Raw genomic sequence first — 19,702 nt, 5'->3', positions numbered from 1 at the left:
ACAACTGGAGAAGGCTGGGTGAATGTGTCCCAGGGGCTGCAGGAGTGGTTCAGCGACGCCTTCGCGCGGGCAGACTTCGTGATGGTTGTGGCGTCGCCGCTGCAGCACACGGACCTGCGGGAGACCATCTACAAGGACGCGGGAGAGATCGGGCTGAAGCTCCTCCGGCTGACGTTCGCCTCCCCCGGCACGCCCCCCGGGGGCTACTTCTGCGTGACGCTCCCGTACAGCGGCGCCGCCGACCTGCCGAGGGACGCGGTCCACTTCCGGCGGTTCCACCTGGCGCGGGAGCTGGACCACATGCTGCGGCACTTGCGGGGCGGGGGCCGGTGCCTGCCGGGCAAGCTGCTGTCCTTGCTGCGGGTCAGGGTGCCCGGGGGCTCCGCCCACTACCGGGTGTCCGGAGGGCAGCTGGAGACGGCCATCGCGCGAGCGGCCCGCGAGATCCCGGGGTACCTCCGCGCCCGCGACGCAGTCGGTGAGTGCCCTGGCCAGACAAGCCCCTCCCCTCTGGTGCTCGAGGAGACGGCGAGTTTCCTGGGCACCCTGGAGAGCGACGTCGCTGAGGTCCAGGGGCCTGACTTCCCAGTCAACATCAAGTCCGCACTTAGCATTGAGAACGGCCTCCCTGGCAGCAGGCCGGCCCAGAAAACTAGACGTGTCATCGGTCCAAGTATGAAGCTCTGACTGTTCGCATAGGCTCAATGATGCTCCAGCAATTTGTCATTGCTCTTATAAAAAGGAAAGAAGGGAATTGCTAAGAGTGGCATAGCCAGGATTTGTATATGGGGGGTGTTAAGAAGCACCCCCCCCCCCCTCCCCCCCCCCCCCCCGTATTAAAAGTGGGGGTCCGGTGGTCCTCCCCCGGGAAAATTTGGATTTTAAGGTGTAAAATAGTGCTATTTTAGCAGTTTTCACTACTTAAATTTAAATATTGTATTGGTAAAATTTTTATTAATTTTAATATGAAAATTGTTTGAGTGATGAATAAGAAATTAATTAAAGATTTGGTGATAAAGGGGGGGGGGGGGGGGTTGAACCCCCAAACCACACACCCCCCTTCCCCTGGTTACGCCCCTGATTGCTAACAATGCTGATTGTTGACAATAATTAAATGGGCGATACTAGGCACAAGACACTGAAATTAGCAAAAAGTATCAAAGGAAGTACAGTAGAACCTCGATGATACGTTCCCGTTTCATACATTTTCCCGTGTCATACACCAATTAATTTTGGTCCCGCCGAAAGTACTACTATATTTACAATGGTTTACTATCTCGGAACATACACTTATAAAACCATTAATTTCCCGTTTCATACGTTTTTACAAAGCGGAAAAGTCCTAAAATTCACAAATTTTTTTTGTTATATTCCTCCTGATAAATTACGTTTTAATTAATGTTTTTATTTTGAAAAATGTTCATTGTTTACATTTGCAAACGTAAGAAAATAACTTTATCGCACCATAGATATGGATAGTATCAGGAAGACTGTGCACTTCGCTAGTAGCATCTATGGCCAGCACCAAGCGAGACTAGTGGCGCAAACAAGAAATGATCATGAAAATGGTGCACGTGCTTTACCAAGGCACGGATCTCATATTTTGTGCAGTCATTTATCTTTGAACTGAATATACCCGTTTGTTATTGTTTTTTTACGATTGGATTGTTTTGTATTTTACGTTTCTCAAGTTAAAATTAAAATTTCTGATTTTTTTTTTACAATAGCCTAATTTTTTTAATTTCTAATTTAGGCTTGGTGACTTTTCCCCCTCCAAGAAAGGACTTCATAACATTTTTTAAGGCCACTGATTCTCATGTCAGCTTTACTTGATTATGGACTGTATTTTGCATTTCTGGTGGTTTTATTATATATATAATATAATGATGAATTCATATCTTTCATTAATATAATGCAATTATTTACACATATGTATTTATGTTTAATCTGGCATTGTGCTGGTATGCTAGATTGGAAAAAAATTTCATTATTGCCATTCCCTTTTCATACACTTTCCCGCATCATACACCATTTTTGTGCCCTCCGTTGAAAAGTGTATGACAGGGGTTCTACTGTAAATCGAAGACATTTTGTTGGGGAGCGTTGCGTTTGAATCATAATTGCGCTCTTCGGCCACAAAGGTATATTCTTGGCTCGGCCATACCACATATCAAATCAGTTCAGGTGTTTTTGTAGTCAAGACCTCTTTACTTCTGAGCCCTGGCTGAGGTGGAAAACATGTGGATTTGACATCTGGGGGGAGAGTAGTTTAAATCCCCGGAGTGTTTGATTAAGTGCCATTTTTAGAATACCAAAAATATTATTTTTTGGTTACTTTAGGCCGTGTACTATGCACTGGTTCTTCGTCTCCCCTTTTCATCGTTAGTGGTGTAGGAATACTATATTTTATACTCGTGTTACCCTTCCCTGTTTACTGTATTTTTTACTACCCTTCTTCCCCAAGAGAGAAAAGATGTTGTGTTGCTCAAGTTATCTTGTCAATTATTAGTATAGAAAAAATAACGCCCTTTTCAGTAGTTTTGTCATGGAATAGTGCAGTAGAAAGCTTGGGAAATCTCACGCCAAGAACAATGTTTTGGATAAAGTTGTGTCACAAAATCTTGTCAAAATAGACGTGATGATTGTTTATGGTGCCAATTCACGCCAATTCAGTCTCTGGCTGGTTTATTTTTAGATAGTCCCCGTCTGAGTTTTTTACGCACTTATTCGACCACACAGTGCCATGTTTATTTTTTTTGTACCTAAGCTGAAAAAATTTCATAAGGGTCGGCGTACATGTTATTAAACAAAACATGTGCTATCCATATGCGGGTAAATACGAGAGAGAGCTTTTGCTCCACACGTGTTGTGTCTCCGAGCTTTGTAGCTAAGCTAGTGTGTACTTCACTGGGCCATCGCTTGGACCAGTACAGTTCAAGCTGAACCTCACAGCTCAAATGCTAAATAAATTGAAATTAAACATAATCGCATGTAATTGCATAAGATAATTGTTTCTTATTGCATAGCCAGGTGAATTTTTTAACATGAGAGTAATATAAAAAAAAAGAAATTAGATGTGTTTGTGATGAAATGTTGTATAGTTATAAAAACATATTTAAATTAAAATAAGTATAAAACATTGTTTTTGGGAGCAGTTTTGTGTAACATATCCAATTGTATTTTTTTAATGTTAAATTTTTTTTTATAAATCATGCAGTTGAATGTGGTTGTAATGCGAAACTTTAATATAACCAAAATATATTTGATTTTGAAAATATGAATTATAAAACCATGATATATATACTGTATATGCAATAAGGAACAATTACTTTGCAAAATTTCTAATTGTAAATTCTCCTTTTGAATTATGGATGAGAGCTGTGGATTTAGTGATAGTGATAACAATTCTGAGTTGCTTGTGAGTGCCATTCACGTAAATAGTAGGGAGTAGTAATAATTTTGGTCACATTTTTGTATTTGGCTACAGTAACTCATGTAAAATATGTTTAGCTGTAAAATAGTAGTTTAAAATTTTTTTTTAAATGTGGATAATGTGTAGTTACTTACCAATGATGATTCTCACTGCACCATTATTTTTAAGTTTTGTACTTCTTAACATATTATATTTAAATATTTGTTATCTCCTTAGGACATATTTTTGTAATGCATTTAAAAAGACACCAAGTGCCTGAATAACTGAAATGTACTTGTAAAATGTTTTCTTAGTTGCTGTATCTTTAGAAGCATTTTATTCTTTCAGAGAGAGTATGTTGTGTACAATACATAATGTATATCTATCGTAGAATACCATTAGAATTTTTTAAGAGATTGCAAAAGTTGTTGTCACTATGTACTAGTAGTGATATTAATCTTGATTATATATTTTTGTTAGTCCTAAGATTTGTGTTAAGGAAAGAAAAAAAAACACCATGGTGATTCTTTCAGTACTCGCCAGTGATAATATATGAAACTTGATCACAAAATTTAATGTAGAATTATTTAAAGTAATGCAGTGTGTGATAAATAAATCATTCACTTTTCAAATACCAAAATATCTGAATGCAATTCACACTCATACTTCCTGTGCCCGGTGCTAGAATTAACTTATTCCTGTGGCGTGCCTCGTCTGCTTTAAGATTACTTTTTACTATGACTATTTTTAGTTTACCAAATATATTCCAGGGTTGTTTCACTATCATAAAGTTTAATTTGTCACATCAATACATTTGGTATGTACCCTAATGTTTACTAAAGTGACTATGTTGCTATATAGGTAGGACTGCCATCTTTTGACTTACATTTTCGTTCATAAACTTCCATTCTAATTTCATGAATTTACTCCTACCAAAAGCAGTTTACAGAGACCTAAGATGTTTACACATCAAAAATTGCTTTTTTTTTTTTTTTAATTTATTTTTTTTTATTTTATTTTTTTTAAGTGATCAGTCTTTCTCACCAGTCTCTTTAAATCATTCAGCTGGTTGTTGCAATGTATCTAGTGTATGGGGAAGGCACAGGGTAATAAAATTTAAATGTAGAGTTTTTTTTTTTTTTTAACAATCATCATTTCTCTTGGTTTTATGTACTTTTCAAAGAATTACACAGCAACAATACTCACGCACACATTACTCATTCAAATAAAACCACTTCTCACATGATTGCTTCACATGCTGCCAATCATCTAGATGATACTCTGCAACTATTACTCTTCTAGCATTAACCTTGTTTTTAAAACAAACATTGTTTACTTTTTCTCTAGTTAACTTCGATAATAAGTAGGAATATCCTTTTTTTTTCTTCTTTAAATCTGGTACTTATTGGAAGAGAAGTAAACAAAAGTCCACCATTCGCACAGTCTCCGAATTCTTCCAGTTCATTTATGTTCATGAATTTTAAGGAAAGCAATTAAGTCACTATACTTTTAAATATGAAGTTTTTATTCGACGATTATTTAAAAATCCACACACGCACACTCGCATGCACACATCAGCTGACACATTGTGCCGCGCACAACACTACATCCGGATGAATGCTGTGCGTCTGATAACACGGAACGTCATGTAGACGAATGCACATTTGTTTACGGGGGCGGGGAAAGGCGGGGTGCTCCAGGGGAGGGAAGGGGTGGGAAGGGGAACAGATGTGAGCAAGCAGATGGTGTCCGCTTAGTGCTGATGTAATTTTAACTTTGAACAAAGTGACGTGCCCATTAAGTATGCTGTGTCTAAATAAATTCGGCCTTTTTCTTTGCATAGTTATAAAGAAGATAGATCTTGATTACTTCATGTAAAATTCAACCTCCAATAGCATACAGCCTCGGGCTTTTTCTATTTGCTTGTTTACATTAACAGCCTGCATTATTTTAAGCTCACTTCCGACTTGCATTGACATTAAATTTAAAAGTATCTTCATTAAACCTCTGTGATTATCATTATTAAACATGTGCTACAGGCTACCTTACATTGGAGTTTTGAAAATGTTTAATGCTTACAGATTTTTCTTTTCTTTTTGAAGGTTTGAATTTCCCTTTCTCCTTCCATCACGATACTCGCGCAGATCCTTATCACAGTCGAATCCTTCCAGAAGAGTATGTACACCGTGGGGGCGGGCGGGGAGCGACTAGGTACGGGGCAAGGGGAGAGGACAGCGGTGCTACTGCAGCGAGATGAGGGACCCCGGGCTGAGCTGGTGTCAGTACACCCACGACACCGGGATCCACTGCGGGGTGGTGTGCACTCGCTCGATCGCCTTCTCCAGGGCCGCGATCGTCTCCTCGATGTCGTTGTTCACGATCGTCAGGTCGAAGAAGTGGCCGTAGGCGTGCCGCAGGAGGTCCGACTCCTTGGCCAGGCGCTCCAGGCTGCCGTCGTACTGCACAGATGCCAACACACGCTTCGTTCATCACTTGGCCCAAGCAAGTCATCAACTAGTGCATGGTGTGTCGTGTGTGTGATATTAAAAACACATTTATATTTTGTTGTGTTAACTAAGTGTACCTCAACGAAGTGATCCCACCTGAAGTAACTGCCACCTGTGCTACTAGCGGGTGTACAACCCAACAGGCGCTCCACCTTGTACCCAGAGCCGCACAGTGGAGGCGGGGTACCACGTGACTGAGGAGTGGTCACGTGTCTGATCACTTGACCTCCCTCCCCTCCGATCGTCCAGAGTGATGTAGGAGTAACCACGAGGTTCTGGCTGGTCGGAGAACATAGGGGAAGGCGACCCGAGGGGTGTATGAACCCCTAACCTCGGCACTTAGGGCGCAGACCAGCGGAAGCACTGCACCACAGCTAGAAGACCTGCCGCCGCCCTGCTTGGACCAACAAGAAGACCATCACTCTGTCCAAACTAACCACCCAAGTGCCACACTTAGCCTCCACGAAGGGTAAGTTGGACTTGTGGTCATTCATTTTTCATCGTCAGTCGGACTTAGCCCAATTCGCAAGGAGCAATGCCGGAATGCAACGAGATAGTCAGCGACTAAGTGCCAAGGTATTTAACAATGAGTAGAATGTCGCCTGTGTGGCAACCAAGAGACTTGGAAAAGCTGTTAAGGAGGGCACTTCATATTCCCGTATCCAAGACAGAGTTGGGCGATAACAGTGGGCAATGATACGGGCAAGTGCATGTAGATGATAGTGTGGTCAGACAGAGGCAGGCAAACCAAGGGCAGTGAGGGACAAATACCGATTTAGACCGGAGTATACCAGTATTGACACGCACATCATGTAGAAGTCTGCACTTTTAAGTTACGAGTGATTGTGCCAGCTGCTGACAGTACGACAGCCCAGCTCAGGGAGTTTGTGGCCTGTCCTTCACAACTCTCTTCGCATGCACCAACGAAGTCCATCCAAGGGTCGTGAGGGAAGCAAGGTGCTGGATTGGCCGGTGCGCTACCTCCGGTGACGACTCTGGGAGCGACGCCTGGGACCCGATAAAACGAGGGATCTATTTTACGTAAATTTTGTTGTAAGCCACAAGACAGCTTTGAATTTAAGACTTTTACTTGATATTCTTTTGTAATTTTTCTTCTATATTATGTATTTATATTTACTATACTTTGTGACTGGCTATGGGTGCTTAGAGGAAAGCGAGCTTAGGAACTTCAGAGAATTTATATTCTTTTGTATCAGTTAAATACGCTATCATTTTATGTGTAATACTAATTGTTGACATTTGTCTTATTTCTGTTTTGACAGCCAGGAATTACATTATATTGCCCGGATAAGTTCTGGGCAGCGACGACTGGACAAAGCCCTTTGTCGCCTCGCTGTAGGCTTTAACTATGCCTATGGTCAAAAAAAAGTTCTAATTTAATCAAAATGTTTGAAGAAAAAAAATTATTAGGCGTCGGCCGGACCGTAGCCACAACGCAAAGTTGTACTTTTAACAGAGCCATGGCCCGACCACGACCTCTTGTCACTGTGATCGAAGAATGACTCCCTTTACAGCCTTCCTTTTCCCTTTGTACGGGCAGTGTCCTGGGCTCACTGACTTAATTCTCAGCCAATCACGGCGCATAGCAACCGAAACATCCACGAAATGCTTACTTCTGTTCCCACGACGCAGCAATTTTCTCTCTCTCTCTCTCTCTCTCTCTCTCTCTCTCTCACACACTCCCGTGACCGTGATGCACACATCTAGCATGTGAAACAAAGCCTCGGCCATGGAAATAACGAAGGAGAAGTACCTACGTCAGCTAGGCCTGTGCGAATATTCGAATTTTCGAATATCAAAACGAATAGTTTATTATTCGTATTCGATTCGATTTCAAATACTAACACTTCGAAAAAACGAATATTCAGTCATTTACAAAAAAGGCTGAGCGGGATCACTACATCTGGCCACGTAAAGGCCGTTTGAACACAGTAATTCGGAGCGATAACTAACGTATTTTATGTAGAAGAATGTCGTCAGGTCGTTTAAAATAGATTTGAACTGTCAGCATACTGATAAAGATAAATACGTGTCTGTAAAATCCATACAACCGGGACGTTATAGGTGACAGTTTTCAGATTAGAGGGTGAAACATGGTTTGTCGGCACTGTAATTTCGTTCCGAACGTGACGGCGAAGAGAGAAAAAATTGTACAGACCATGTGGAAAACATCTGGCCGCATACTCACAGCAAAGACTCCAAAAGCCTAACATGCTACGTCAATGTTTTTCAATAGGATAATACACAGTAAACGACCGGACGCAGGCGGCAACCCCCCCCCCCCCCCCCCCCCCCCCCCCACCACCACTTCATACCCTTCCCACCCTTCCCAAATTCCACGCGTAGTAACAGCTCAGGCAATTATCCTGTCCCGCGCGTCAAAAAAAAAATTGCCAAGAACTTACTTAAAAGCTTTCGATCACGTTACATGGTGTACCAAGATTGTGAAGTAAATGTGTTTTCTATGATGGTAGATCCACGGTTCAAAGATTCACTAATTGAGGATGAAAATTAAAAAAAAATATGGGTTGAAAATTTGTGCAGGGAGGTATGTAAGCTGTGTAAGCTGAACACAGTAGCTGAAACTATAACTGAGAAAAGTGAGGCTACAAGTGAAATGCCTATTAAGAAGTCATCTCTGTGGGCCTACGTGAAACCTTCAACAGCAGCTCAGTCTACTCTTGCAAGCTACGAAGAAACTATCCAAGGAGAAGTAAACGAATATCTGGCAGCACCCTTAATCCCAAAGAATGAAAATCCTTTCAGTTTCTGGTCAGAGAAGGGGCGCACTTGTTTCCGAAACATAGCTGTGGTAGCAAGAAAGTACTTGCCTATACCTGCCACACAAGTGTGCAGTGAGAGACTTTTCTCAACAGCAGGCAACATTGTGACGTGTAGAAGAGAGAGTCTACTCCCCGAAAATGTAGAGCAGCTTGTGTTTCTCCACAAAAATTTAAATTAGCTAATATGTAGTGATGTGACAAGACTTTTTAATACGAACTAATTATAAAATTGGAGAACCTTAAAATTTTAACTACTGTCAGTTTTTTGATTCTACATACATTGTATCAGTAAATATGACCTGTTATCATATTGTAATGTTATGTGATATAACATGTTTTATGGGATTTCAATTCTCATTCCAATTATTCGAACTCAATATTCGTATTCGAGAATAATTTGGTATTCGTATTCAAATTCGATTTGAACTAAAAAACTGATATTCGCACAGGCTTAACGTCAGCATGCTTTCCCACACAAAGAAATCGGCAAAAAAAGAAATACTTCAAAATTAAACTTATGCATTTTAAAATTAAAAACAAACCTGGAGAACTACATTCACAATAACTTTGAAAAACAAATTTTTAGTACTGGATTGCATGGGGAAGGTTGGTCGCTGCTGGCGTCGGCTGGTGGTCTGCACCTTAGGCACAGAGGTCGGGGGTTCATACACCCCTGGGGTCGCCTGCCCATATGTTCTTCGACCATCCAGAGCCTCGTGCTTACTCCTACTTCGGTCTGGAGGGCCTGAGGGGAGGGGGGTCATGCGATCTGTCACGTGGTTGCCCCCTCCACTACGCGGCTCAGGGTAGGGCACCTGTTGGGTTGTACACCCGCTACACAGGGATGTAGCACGGGTGGCAGTCACTTATGTGCACGCGGTACCACTTCGCTGGGATACGCTTAGCTACCACAAGGAGGAGGCAGAAATGACACAACAATGATGCTACAGAATTCTCATAATGCTGCTTGCTTTTGACTACTACTCAGTTGTCATTACGGCAAATGCTACCTATTTATTTTATTTTACTTAAAGTATCTACAATATATTTATTCGTGTGAAGCATATTGATTTGTGCAATTAACTTTATAGATATTGATTTTTATGTGAAAAGTGTAATCTGATTTTGGTAGGGTCAACACATTTTAAATGTCAAAAGAACTTACAGACCTTTCAGATAGACTTTATAAGTGTAATTTATGTTAGATTTGAGTTTTTTTTCTTACATTATTGAACATCATGCCTGAAAATAAAAAGGCATGACTGTATCATCACAAGCAACATGGGAATAAACAGCCAAAAGAAGCGAGTATACAGGTTGCAGAAAAAGACATATTAGCATTTACTTGAGATTGTACTAGCATCTTTACTTTTCTTAGTCATTATGTCTTGTTAAATTAAAATATAATAATTTATCTCTACTCAATAAGCAAGAGGTCTTGCTTTTGTCATGCGTAGACTCCATGCATACAATTATTTAAAAAAAAAAAAAATCTTATATGTTTAACAATGCTTAATTCTTCAAAAGCATTTATTGTGACCAATACATTATGCTCTTTTACTATATAATTATTTGTAATAAGCATATTTAACTACACTGAACAAAATAAATTACACTAAATTATGCATTTGAAAAATGTAAAAATCCACTTCACAATCAAATTGGTACAAAATTTATGCGAAATATGTGAAATTTTTCAAGTTTAATACATCAAAAGAAATTAGTTTTTAGTTGAGTTAAACTTTTGATTAATGATAATTTGGCGATTTAATTTGCATTACAGTATATTATCTTGCATTTTGGAGTTGCATGGTGAATTGACGTTTCAGTTTTATTGCAATTCACCGAATAATCTTTTCCGTAGTAATAATGCTAACAGGTATGCCACGTACCAAAGAGAAACTACTTTATTGAATTCAAGTGATGATGTGCAGCAAGGTGGCGTGGTAAGTAGCTGGGTAAATGGGACTGGGGTTGAACCGGAATAGCTTCAAGAAGATTCTGGGATGTTCAAGTAACAGTGGAGCATATTGTCATCAGGCTCACCTCAAAAGGTTATATAGGTACAATTAACCAAATTTTAAAACCTTTGTTGTCCACAATATTAGTGCTATGACCTTCATACAAAACATACTTGTAAGTGGCATGAAATCTAATAGCAGGAAGATTAAACATACAAACAGTTGTAATCTTTTTTATACCACGAAATACTTGAAAGTTTGTTATTGCTAGTTTATGTAATCCATATAAAACTTAATTTGGATTTTCTAACCAGTAATAAATTATTAAAACAATATTAACTCCTCTTTTACATTTTCTAAAGTTGAAAAATGAAATGTCACTTGACTGAAAGGAAAAGTACACATCCGTATGAGTTCGGTCTTGGTAAAATTTAAATGTTCTGATTAGTTTCATATTGAAGACAACCTTTTATTCAAGAATGCTTTATATTCAATCACGTCTTACATTTGAGGTTATCATATTTTAAGGTTTTTTTTTTTCCCTCCATTAAATATCACCTCTATTTCTCCGTGTTTGGTCAACTTATAAACCAGGCTATACATAATTACAGGATTACCTCCCTAAGGAATGAAAAAAGGTGTTAACATTGTTTTAATGTTGTTAATTCTATCTCTGAAACTAATGCAAACTGGGACAACTGTACCATTTAGTGGATGTATTAAATCATAAAAATAAAATTAATTTAGCCTTGTTATTTTGTAAATTACTACAAAGAACAGTACCAAACGTGGGAAAAGTGAAACAGTGCTCACGTCTGCCATGTTCTGGAGCACCGGCGCCGCGATGAACACCACATACGGAGCGAACTCCGCGGTGCGCAACACCTTCAGGGCCTGGGGCTCCACATCCAGGATCGCCATCCGGCCCTCCTGGTGGATCTTGCGGATCGTCTCCAGCTTGGTGCCGTACATCGCCTCCTCGTGGGTACCTGCGACACCGTCACGCGTGCCTGGGGGCGGGAAGGTTTTATACATGTGTCCATGTTATCACGTCAGCGTTGAGTGCAGCACATGCAGGTCCTCAGCGGCCGTGAGCAAGTTTACGGCACTCGCGTAGCGGGGTCATGGACATCAGCATTGCTTGGCACCCCAAGGTAGTGAATACATTAGCACAACTCGGAACCTTCAAGTCAGTCAGCTCATCAGCATAACTTGGTACCCTAGGTCGGACACCAATATTTTATGGGGCCCGTAATGACAAGTCTCTGTGCAATAATTGTGCAACAGAAACCCTTCACCACATGTAGTAAGATTTTGGCTCTATTTGCAATCCCTGTTTTTTATGAGCACGTACCTGGCACGGCCTCCTCAAGGGGAAAACGGGATCAATGAGACGGTTGGTAGTACTAACACCGCAGCTGGTCGGCACAAGTGCAACGCTGAGACCTCGCCCTCAGCAGGTTCGAGGTATCCTACAGCTGGTGCCAACCACCGCCACCAAGAGTCCATGTCCGGTCGAGATCTCTCAAGAAAGAGGGGAGTCGTGGTGCGAGATGACTCACCGTATTCGAGATATTCGTTGGCTGCGATGTCCGCCATCATCTCATCGTGCGAGACGAAGTAGTAGTTGCGACCGTTCTCCTCGTCGTTCCTCGGAGGCCTCGTCGTGTCTGCGAACAAGGTGTCGCTGTGACAATTACCGACCTTTCACAAGCAGCATCCTGTATTTTAATGGCAGTGGCTAAGATAGAAAAAATAATCAATATCAGTGAAAGCAGTACATGTTTTATTGCATAATCGTCGCACATTTGAAACTAAATTCAAGTTTGAAAAGTAGGGGTGGAACGTTTATGTGAGAGAAAAAAAATTATTTGTTGGGTAAAGTTATAAAAACCAAACCTATTTATGCAAAGCACATTCATTTAAATAGTGGAGTACACAAAAGCACATCAGACAATTTAAATTAATAAGTCATGCAAAAAAAAAAACATTTTGCAACTTTACATAGAAAAACAAAAAAACTGTGACACAAACGTGATTATTCAGAACGCATAACTATTGTCATAAAAAAATTAATTTAGGTTTCTTTATAATGTACCACGATCAGTTAATTATATTTAATATAGTAACATGTAATCAACCATCAAATGTAATTAATTTGTACAATACATTTTTTAAACTAAATTGCATTTATGCTGAAGAAAAAAATTTTGGTGGTTTGAGTCGATCTTTTTTTTAAATTATGTATGATGTAGTGAGTGAATAACTTGAATCTTGTGTGATGCACTGTTTTATGGCACTTCATCACGAATGTGAGATGGTGAAACACTCACGTGGTATGGGGTAGGCGTACTTGTCCGGATTCTTCGCAATGAGGGTGTTCTTGATATGCCGCCTGCCCACGCCGTGAGCCCCCAGAAGAACCAGCGTCTTTCTCTGGAACACTGCCCCAACCCCACTCTGCACTTGCTTGCTTCGAGTGACACAGCATTTCTGATACAACCTGCAGTACAGCTTTAATATTACCTTGCTGTCGTAGTTGCCCGCACAAAATTATCTGTTAAGCTTAAATGCTTGATCATTTACACATGACTGAAATTTGCTCACGGTTTGGGTAGATATGATTTTTGCCAGGTGATGCCTTAAAATTGGGATAAATAACTACAAATTTAAAAATAAAAAAAATAAAATTAAGTTGCAAAGCCTGCTTACATCTTTCGAGACATGCCTACTTCACCTAGATTATCTTGCCAATGTTTTAGTCAAAAATAACACCATCACACACAGCCATGTATTAATTTTAGAGCACAGAAATACACAATTAACTGCAAAAATACCTATCCTTGATCAGCAAATAGCAAATGTCATGTTTCAGGGCCCCACCTATCCGGGTACATATGCGGTGTGCAGAGGCTACAGAAAGCAACCACGCAATTTAAAAACTGCTTGAGATATTCGAGTGTGGTCTGTTTACACCCTGTGGGTGGATGAGTAGTTCTGTTTCCGTATTTAATTTTAGAAGAGTAAGAATGGCTAAAAATAATTTTTTCAGAACAAATTTGAGGCATGAATGATCTGGTTGAAAGCACTTACATCATTCATTATCTTCATTTCTCTGCTACACAATGGTGTGGTTGCAGCTCAAATCTCACACTTGCCTTACACACAAGACACCAGCGAGCGTTATCATCCCGCCTTGCTAACATGTACATCCAAGACTAGGCGGACCCCTGCCTTAATACCTACAGCTACTTTAAATTAAGACTTTAACACTGTTATAAAATTTTTAAACATATTAAACTAAATGTGTTGAGTCACTATCGAACGAGTACTTGCAACAAACAAGTAAATAGGTATTATTCTCATATCTGATAGAACTCTGGTTGTAATATCAGTCCATCCAGCCTGATTTTAGTCTTTCCGTTTTATTTTTACCAATGGATTATCACAGGCCACTGACATCTAACTTTGCTCTTTTCGAGGGCCACGTAGATTTTTGAAACTGATCCTAGGACCATACACATATGGATATTTAATTTATAACGAAAATTGTTTAATGTCTTAAAATGTTTACTAACTTATTATACTTTAATGCAAAATATTAAAATGTGCAATATACTTGGTAGCTATTTATTGAAAGATTCTTTAAGCAGGCTGTGTTAAAACATGTCGCGGGCCAAATCTGGCCGGCGGGCCGCCAATTGACCACTTGTAGGCCATGGGCAGTTCTGTCCATGATTACCTGGATTTTTGTGATGCAAGTCTCTAATGATCTACAGTTGATAAGACACTAAAAAAAAATGAGCACATTGTCCAAGTAATCTAACTTTTGTAAGGTGCATACTTACTAATCTAACCACTATTGAGTACCTTCTGATGTTTCCAGTTGAGTTGTTCACTCAGAATACTACTTGTTATAAGATGTCTATATTATAGGAGTTTAATCTAGACTATTTACAACAAATCACACATCAAATTGAAGGTAAACTAACCTAGTTTTTCTTACAAATAAACAATATGTGCACATTTAGTTATAAGGCACACATCCTACCAAAAGCCCCATTCCTCCCACACTTTGGTTAACAAGTTTGGAGAGATGGAAGCAATAGCCTATTAAATTCTGTGTATCAACTCTGGCAAATCATTAGGTAGCTGCGAAACGTAGATACAATCTTTTATAAAGCCTCAAAGGAAAAAATATATCATGCCATGTCAAGTGAACATGGACGCAAACGAAAAAGAGCTCTGTCATCTCTACCATTACGACCAATCCAACAGTTGGGGACTTTAACGTTCAACCACTCTCGTGCAAAGAGATTCCAAGGGAGAGGGGCTCCATCCTGTAGCCAAATACAGTTTACATGTTCACCCTCTAATAATTAGATTCAGGAGTCGGCTTTTTGCGTAGGTGGCGTACTCGTGCATGCGCTTAACTAAAACTGTTTGAGTAACTCTTTAATTGTGACCTTGAACTAACACTACAACGTCTACAGTTGATACTATTAAAAATTGGGACATTCCTTTATGGTCATTCTCCACTATGTCCAAGTAGAATTTTGTACAATTGGCAAGAATAACAGAGAGAGAGAGTGACTATGTGACAGCCCCTCGAGGTGGGGGGAGGGGAGGCTACTCACGCGGCAGCTTGACGACCTCCTCGTACGTGACCAAGTCGAGCTGGTCGAACACGGCGTTGTGCTTCGCCAGGTACTTGTCCTTGTACTGCTTCTTCTTGCGGCCGAATATCGAGCAGTTCACTGCAACAGGCACGAGCCACCCGGGTGACGCACGAACATGCCGACCCGCCAACACCATCCCGCTACTTCGCGCGACGGTGTTTCCGATGGTTGGCTGCTCTGCCACGGTGCGTGGTGGCCACACACGCACAGTATTTTTTTCACAATTCTTTTCAGTTACGTCAAGAGCTGAATGAAAGTTGCACTTCCATCTCGACTATATAGACGCACTTACCATATCTAATGTCAACATGCTGACTAGCAAGGAGTTCCCCCACAATCAACATAAAAAAGAAATATTCAAGGATGAACAAAACCATATCATATATATAAACCATGTGCCTACTTTAGTTCAGTGGAAACCAGACTCGTACCAAATCTTAACTTACAAACTTTCAGGAGCGCTCAGGGGAAAGAAGTGTTAGTTCCTTGGCAACACCCTAAACTATAAGTATAATAAGAATTATAATTAAATTAAAACAAAATGTCAGGACCTTCCCCCAAAGCAACTCCCGTCGACGACATTGGCTGGCGGCTCGTATCCAAACAACAGTGCAGATAAACAACAATTTTTATCACAACAACTAAATTACAGGTGCATAGGATAAAATTATTTTTAATTAAACACTTTTGCGACTAACTACTAAAAAGAATGTTGCATTAACTAATTTAACTTAAATATAATGGCAAGAACTAATGCAAATTTTCCAGCAAATTATTAGAAACATATTTCAAACGTTCTCTATAAAGAATGATAAAAAAAAATTGCTGGGCATTAGTTAAATGGGAGGCAGGGAATTTTTTTCCAAGGAACATCTGTTCAGAAATGCTGCCTTGAAAGGTACAGGCATGAACAGCAGTGTGCAAATGTGAATTTCATGCGCATCTAGGCACTAACCCCGCTGACCCCGAGTTCAAACGCTCCATGAGAAGCACACGAAAAGCCAAATGCCCTAGCTTCCTGGTGGTATGAAACTCCCCGCTCCGGGTAGCGATGCTGGTAAAGCAGTACGAATGTCTTCCTACGTACTGATGTGAAGGCGCCATAGGTAAGTGCGCATTCTTCTGCTGCTTGTCAAAACTATTAATTGTAGCACCATAGTCGCTACTCACTAACAGTCAACACCAAAATAATTGCCCAATGACATGTTTAACACACACCTACACCAACCATCCCCTGTGCTGAACACCAGACTGCTGGTTGCTAGCGCAGTGAGATGAGCCAAATATTAAGAAACAGATTCTTAAAATTTTTTGGAGAGCAGCAATATGTATTTCCTCCTTTAAGATGATTAAAAAAAAAGAGAGAGACACTTAAAATCAAAATACTTTAGTCTCAAATTTAACATAAAGTCTTAAAAATAAAGTCTACTTAGGAGAAAGAAACGTAAATTAAAAAAAATTATGGTAGTCATTAGCAGAGCTCTACTAATAAATCAAGATAACCTAAATTATTTTAATAAATGAACTGTTAAGATAAAAAGCACCTTGGCGGGTGGTGCAGCGCACAGTTGAGGACATGCGTTGTGATTGCGCTGTCGCAGAGCCTAGAGTCCTACGAAAAGAGCTGCAGTCTGCCGACCCCGTGCTAGTTCCCCACGTCCGCGCTCCGTGCATAGCACGAGGTCACTGCGCCGTGATCGTGCATCCTCTCAGCCGTCGAGAGTGCCCTCATGCGCCACTGCTCACGCCTGCAACTTTGCGAGATTACCTTTCCAGACATACGTTTCCTTAACAAAAATCCTTGGATTTGGCATTCCTTGCCGCCCATCGAATTTATGCCCATGAATCCTGTACAACTATGAAAAACTGCGATTCCCTGCAGTTACAACTCCGATGAAAATACTTAGTTGATCATCAAACTAGCGGGAAGGATCATTCTGACAGAGTGAAAGAAGCATAGCTTTGTGTAGTCTACTTAACACTGAACTACAGTATACGCCGTTCAAACTCACAAAGAGGTTTCAGGAAGATGAGTTGAGCCGGAAACTTTCAGTTAATGTGCAGCTGCGAGTACTTTAACTTTGCGGTACGGTCGTATTTGGGCTTACATACCATGTGAAACAGCCATAGTGAAAGCGTGCAGTTGACTACATTTGGAGTGAGTCTTTCCAACTTCTAGAATCAGCACAGATGATCTTGAAACGATTACATGACTCAAGAGGTGGCATACATTAATGTGAAAACAATTTATGAATTAATTCAAGTACCGATTGTTGTGCACATTGTAAATTGAGAAGGCAGATGTTAATATGCCAAGGGGAAAAAAGTATTTCAAGTATGAGGGTGCAATTCATTTGTGCATGAATATGTCTTAAAGCACAACTTCATCTACTAAAGTTCTTGGCAGACTGGAGATCCGAGTTGAGGGTTTGGCAAGTAGCGCTGGTGCTAGGACAAAAAATGCATTTAAAGAGCAGAATACAATTTTAAGGCAGGTTTGTTAAGACACAAATCAAAACAAAACAAAATAATAGGTACCTAAATTAATGCCAAAGTCAAAATTGAAAAATATGAAAATACTTATTATATTGTATTCAATCAATTGTTTCGTAATAACTTTTGCATGCCCAAGCACGAAAGATAACTCTTGAACGAAGAGAGTATTTTTCATATACCCTTTTGGCACAGCAAAAAGAAGTTCAATTATTTTATGGTATGATTCAAAACATAACTTTCAAATAGGTAGGATTTAATTAAAAGTTCTTTGAATTTCAATTATTCTTGCTAAAAATATTTTATAAAGAAAATTTTCAATGTAAATAATTTAGTTCAAAACAGAGCTAATTTATATTGACATGGGAAAGGCAATGTTTAAATTTTCCAATTCTGAAACCTGCACAGAATGAGTGTGAATGCATAAGTTATGAAAGAATGTTATCTCAAGGTCGAGTGCTTCACCGGCTTGACGGATCACGTGGGGGCCGCTTTGCAGAACCTTTGTGTTCTACAATTATTGTTAATGCATGTCTTACTTCCTTCTTTCTACTTAAAACACTATTGTTTACCTAATTTATTTTTAAGTATTAAAGTCTCAGGAATTAATTTTCCCAATTATTTTATTTAAAACACGTGGCTTATATCACAAACAGAATTACATTTAAAAATATGTTAACGTCTTGTATGAGGAATATCACACATATAACCCACAAAATTATACAAAAATTAATACCACGATATCTTGTCTCTCCTTTGTCTATTAATACTCATTTTTGTTCTTTATCAACACAGCACTGCAGACATACATTAACTGATTTCATCCCACTCAATTAAAAATCCTGATACTTCTGTCTGAGTATGAATGCTCTTTTTCTTTCGCAGCCTGTGCGTGCAGATGCAAACTCTTCAAGAGACACTAGAAAGAAACCGACTTCTACAAGGGGTTAGAAACTTGAATAACAGCAAGCATGGCAATACTTTCAAAAACTATTAAGAAAAATCAACACAAATTTTGACTACCTATTACGAACAGTGGCGAATTGTGACGGTCCCTTCACGCCAGGTAACATTACTTGGAACAACCATTTTGTTTAAACATAGCAAAGTGAGCCATTCCTGGTAAACTGAATAACTGAATTATTTCTAAAGGCTTGTTTGCAAAACTGATAGCTGTTAAACCTACAAACCTTTTTAATGATTTTCAAGAGTCTAGGAAGACAAATTTTTAAATTTGCAAGAAAGTGAAGTTAGAGAGAGAGAAAAAAGTTAAAAGAATAAAGACTGTAAAGTAACACAGAAGTATAATAGCATGGTTTGAAATGCAGGAAAGTTACAGTGCCTTGTAAAATATTCTACACACTGGGTGGAAGATGGACTTCAACCGACTAAGCTCCAAGCTACCATAAATGGACCGCACACGGTGGCACAGGCGCTCAAGCAACCTCACGATCCGCCCCCGCGTCTAACAGAGATCCAGGGACCAGGCACACGATGCAGGGTGGGCAACACGGGCATGCCCCATACCTGTGGTGCCATCGCATCCGTCTTTATGAGAGGTGCATCCGCCGTCAGTGTCGCCATCTACGGGTGTGCAACAATCAACAGTCAAACACCCACACGAGAGACAGACCGGCGTGCAGAACAACACTCGGACGGGCCGCGGTCTACGACCTGGGGGAGGGGAGGGGCCACGGGAGACGGTGAGCACACAGGTCGCTGGACCAACTAGCAGGGCTCTGCTGGGACCGAATAGCCATGACACACGTTATATACGGTGAATTGCAACAAAAAAAAAAAAAAAAAAAAAAACCCACACCAAAAAGCACCTCAATAAACCGCACAA

The 19,702-nt window shown here is 40.1% G+C and overlaps 2 protein-coding genes across 10 annotated transcripts in view; one reads left to right on the top strand and one right to left on the bottom strand.

Annotated features, from left to right (window-relative positions):
• Positions 1-4,539, top strand: part of LOC134543042 (uncharacterized) — a 33,286-nt gene extending 28,747 nt beyond the window's left edge. Inside the window, exon 8 of one of the 2 annotated variants that reach the window (XM_063387750.1) lies at positions 43-4,539. In XM_063387750.1, coding sequence (XP_063243820.1) covers positions 43-687 — 645 coding nt within the window. In that variant the 3' untranslated portion in view covers positions 688-4,539. Of the gene's footprint in view, positions 1-33 lie in introns of both variants that reach the window. The other variant, XM_063387749.1, reaches the window with a different exon arrangement.
• A 955-nt stretch (positions 4,540-5,494) lies between these two features.
• The window catches only part of LOC134543040 (peripheral plasma membrane protein CASK), a 290,715-nt gene continuing 276,507 nt past the window's right edge, over positions 5,495-19,702 (bottom strand). For all 8 annotated transcript variants that reach the window (XM_063387740.1, XM_063387742.1, XM_063387741.1 and 5 more), the window contains exons 17-21: positions 15,322-15,441; positions 13,018-13,128; positions 12,247-12,354; positions 11,498-11,673; positions 5,495-5,871 (exon numbers count right to left, since the gene is read on the bottom strand). In XM_063387740.1, coding sequence (XP_063243810.1) covers positions 5,692-5,871; positions 11,498-11,673; positions 12,247-12,354; positions 13,018-13,128; positions 15,322-15,441 — 695 coding nt within the window. In that variant the 3' untranslated portion in view covers positions 5,495-5,691. The remainder of the gene's footprint in view (positions 5,872-11,497; positions 11,674-12,246; positions 12,355-13,017; positions 13,129-15,321; positions 15,442-19,702) is intronic.

The sequence above is a fragment of the Bacillus rossius genome (assembly GCF_032445375.1).
Source record: "Bacillus rossius redtenbacheri isolate Brsri chromosome 9 unlocalized genomic scaffold, Brsri_v3 Brsri_v3_scf9_2, whole genome shotgun sequence".
NCBI lineage: Eukaryota > Metazoa > Arthropoda > Insecta > Phasmatodea > Bacillidae > Bacillus > Bacillus rossius.
The sequence above is the reverse complement of the archived record's forward strand: the minus strand, read 5'-3'. Positions and strand labels throughout refer to the sequence as shown.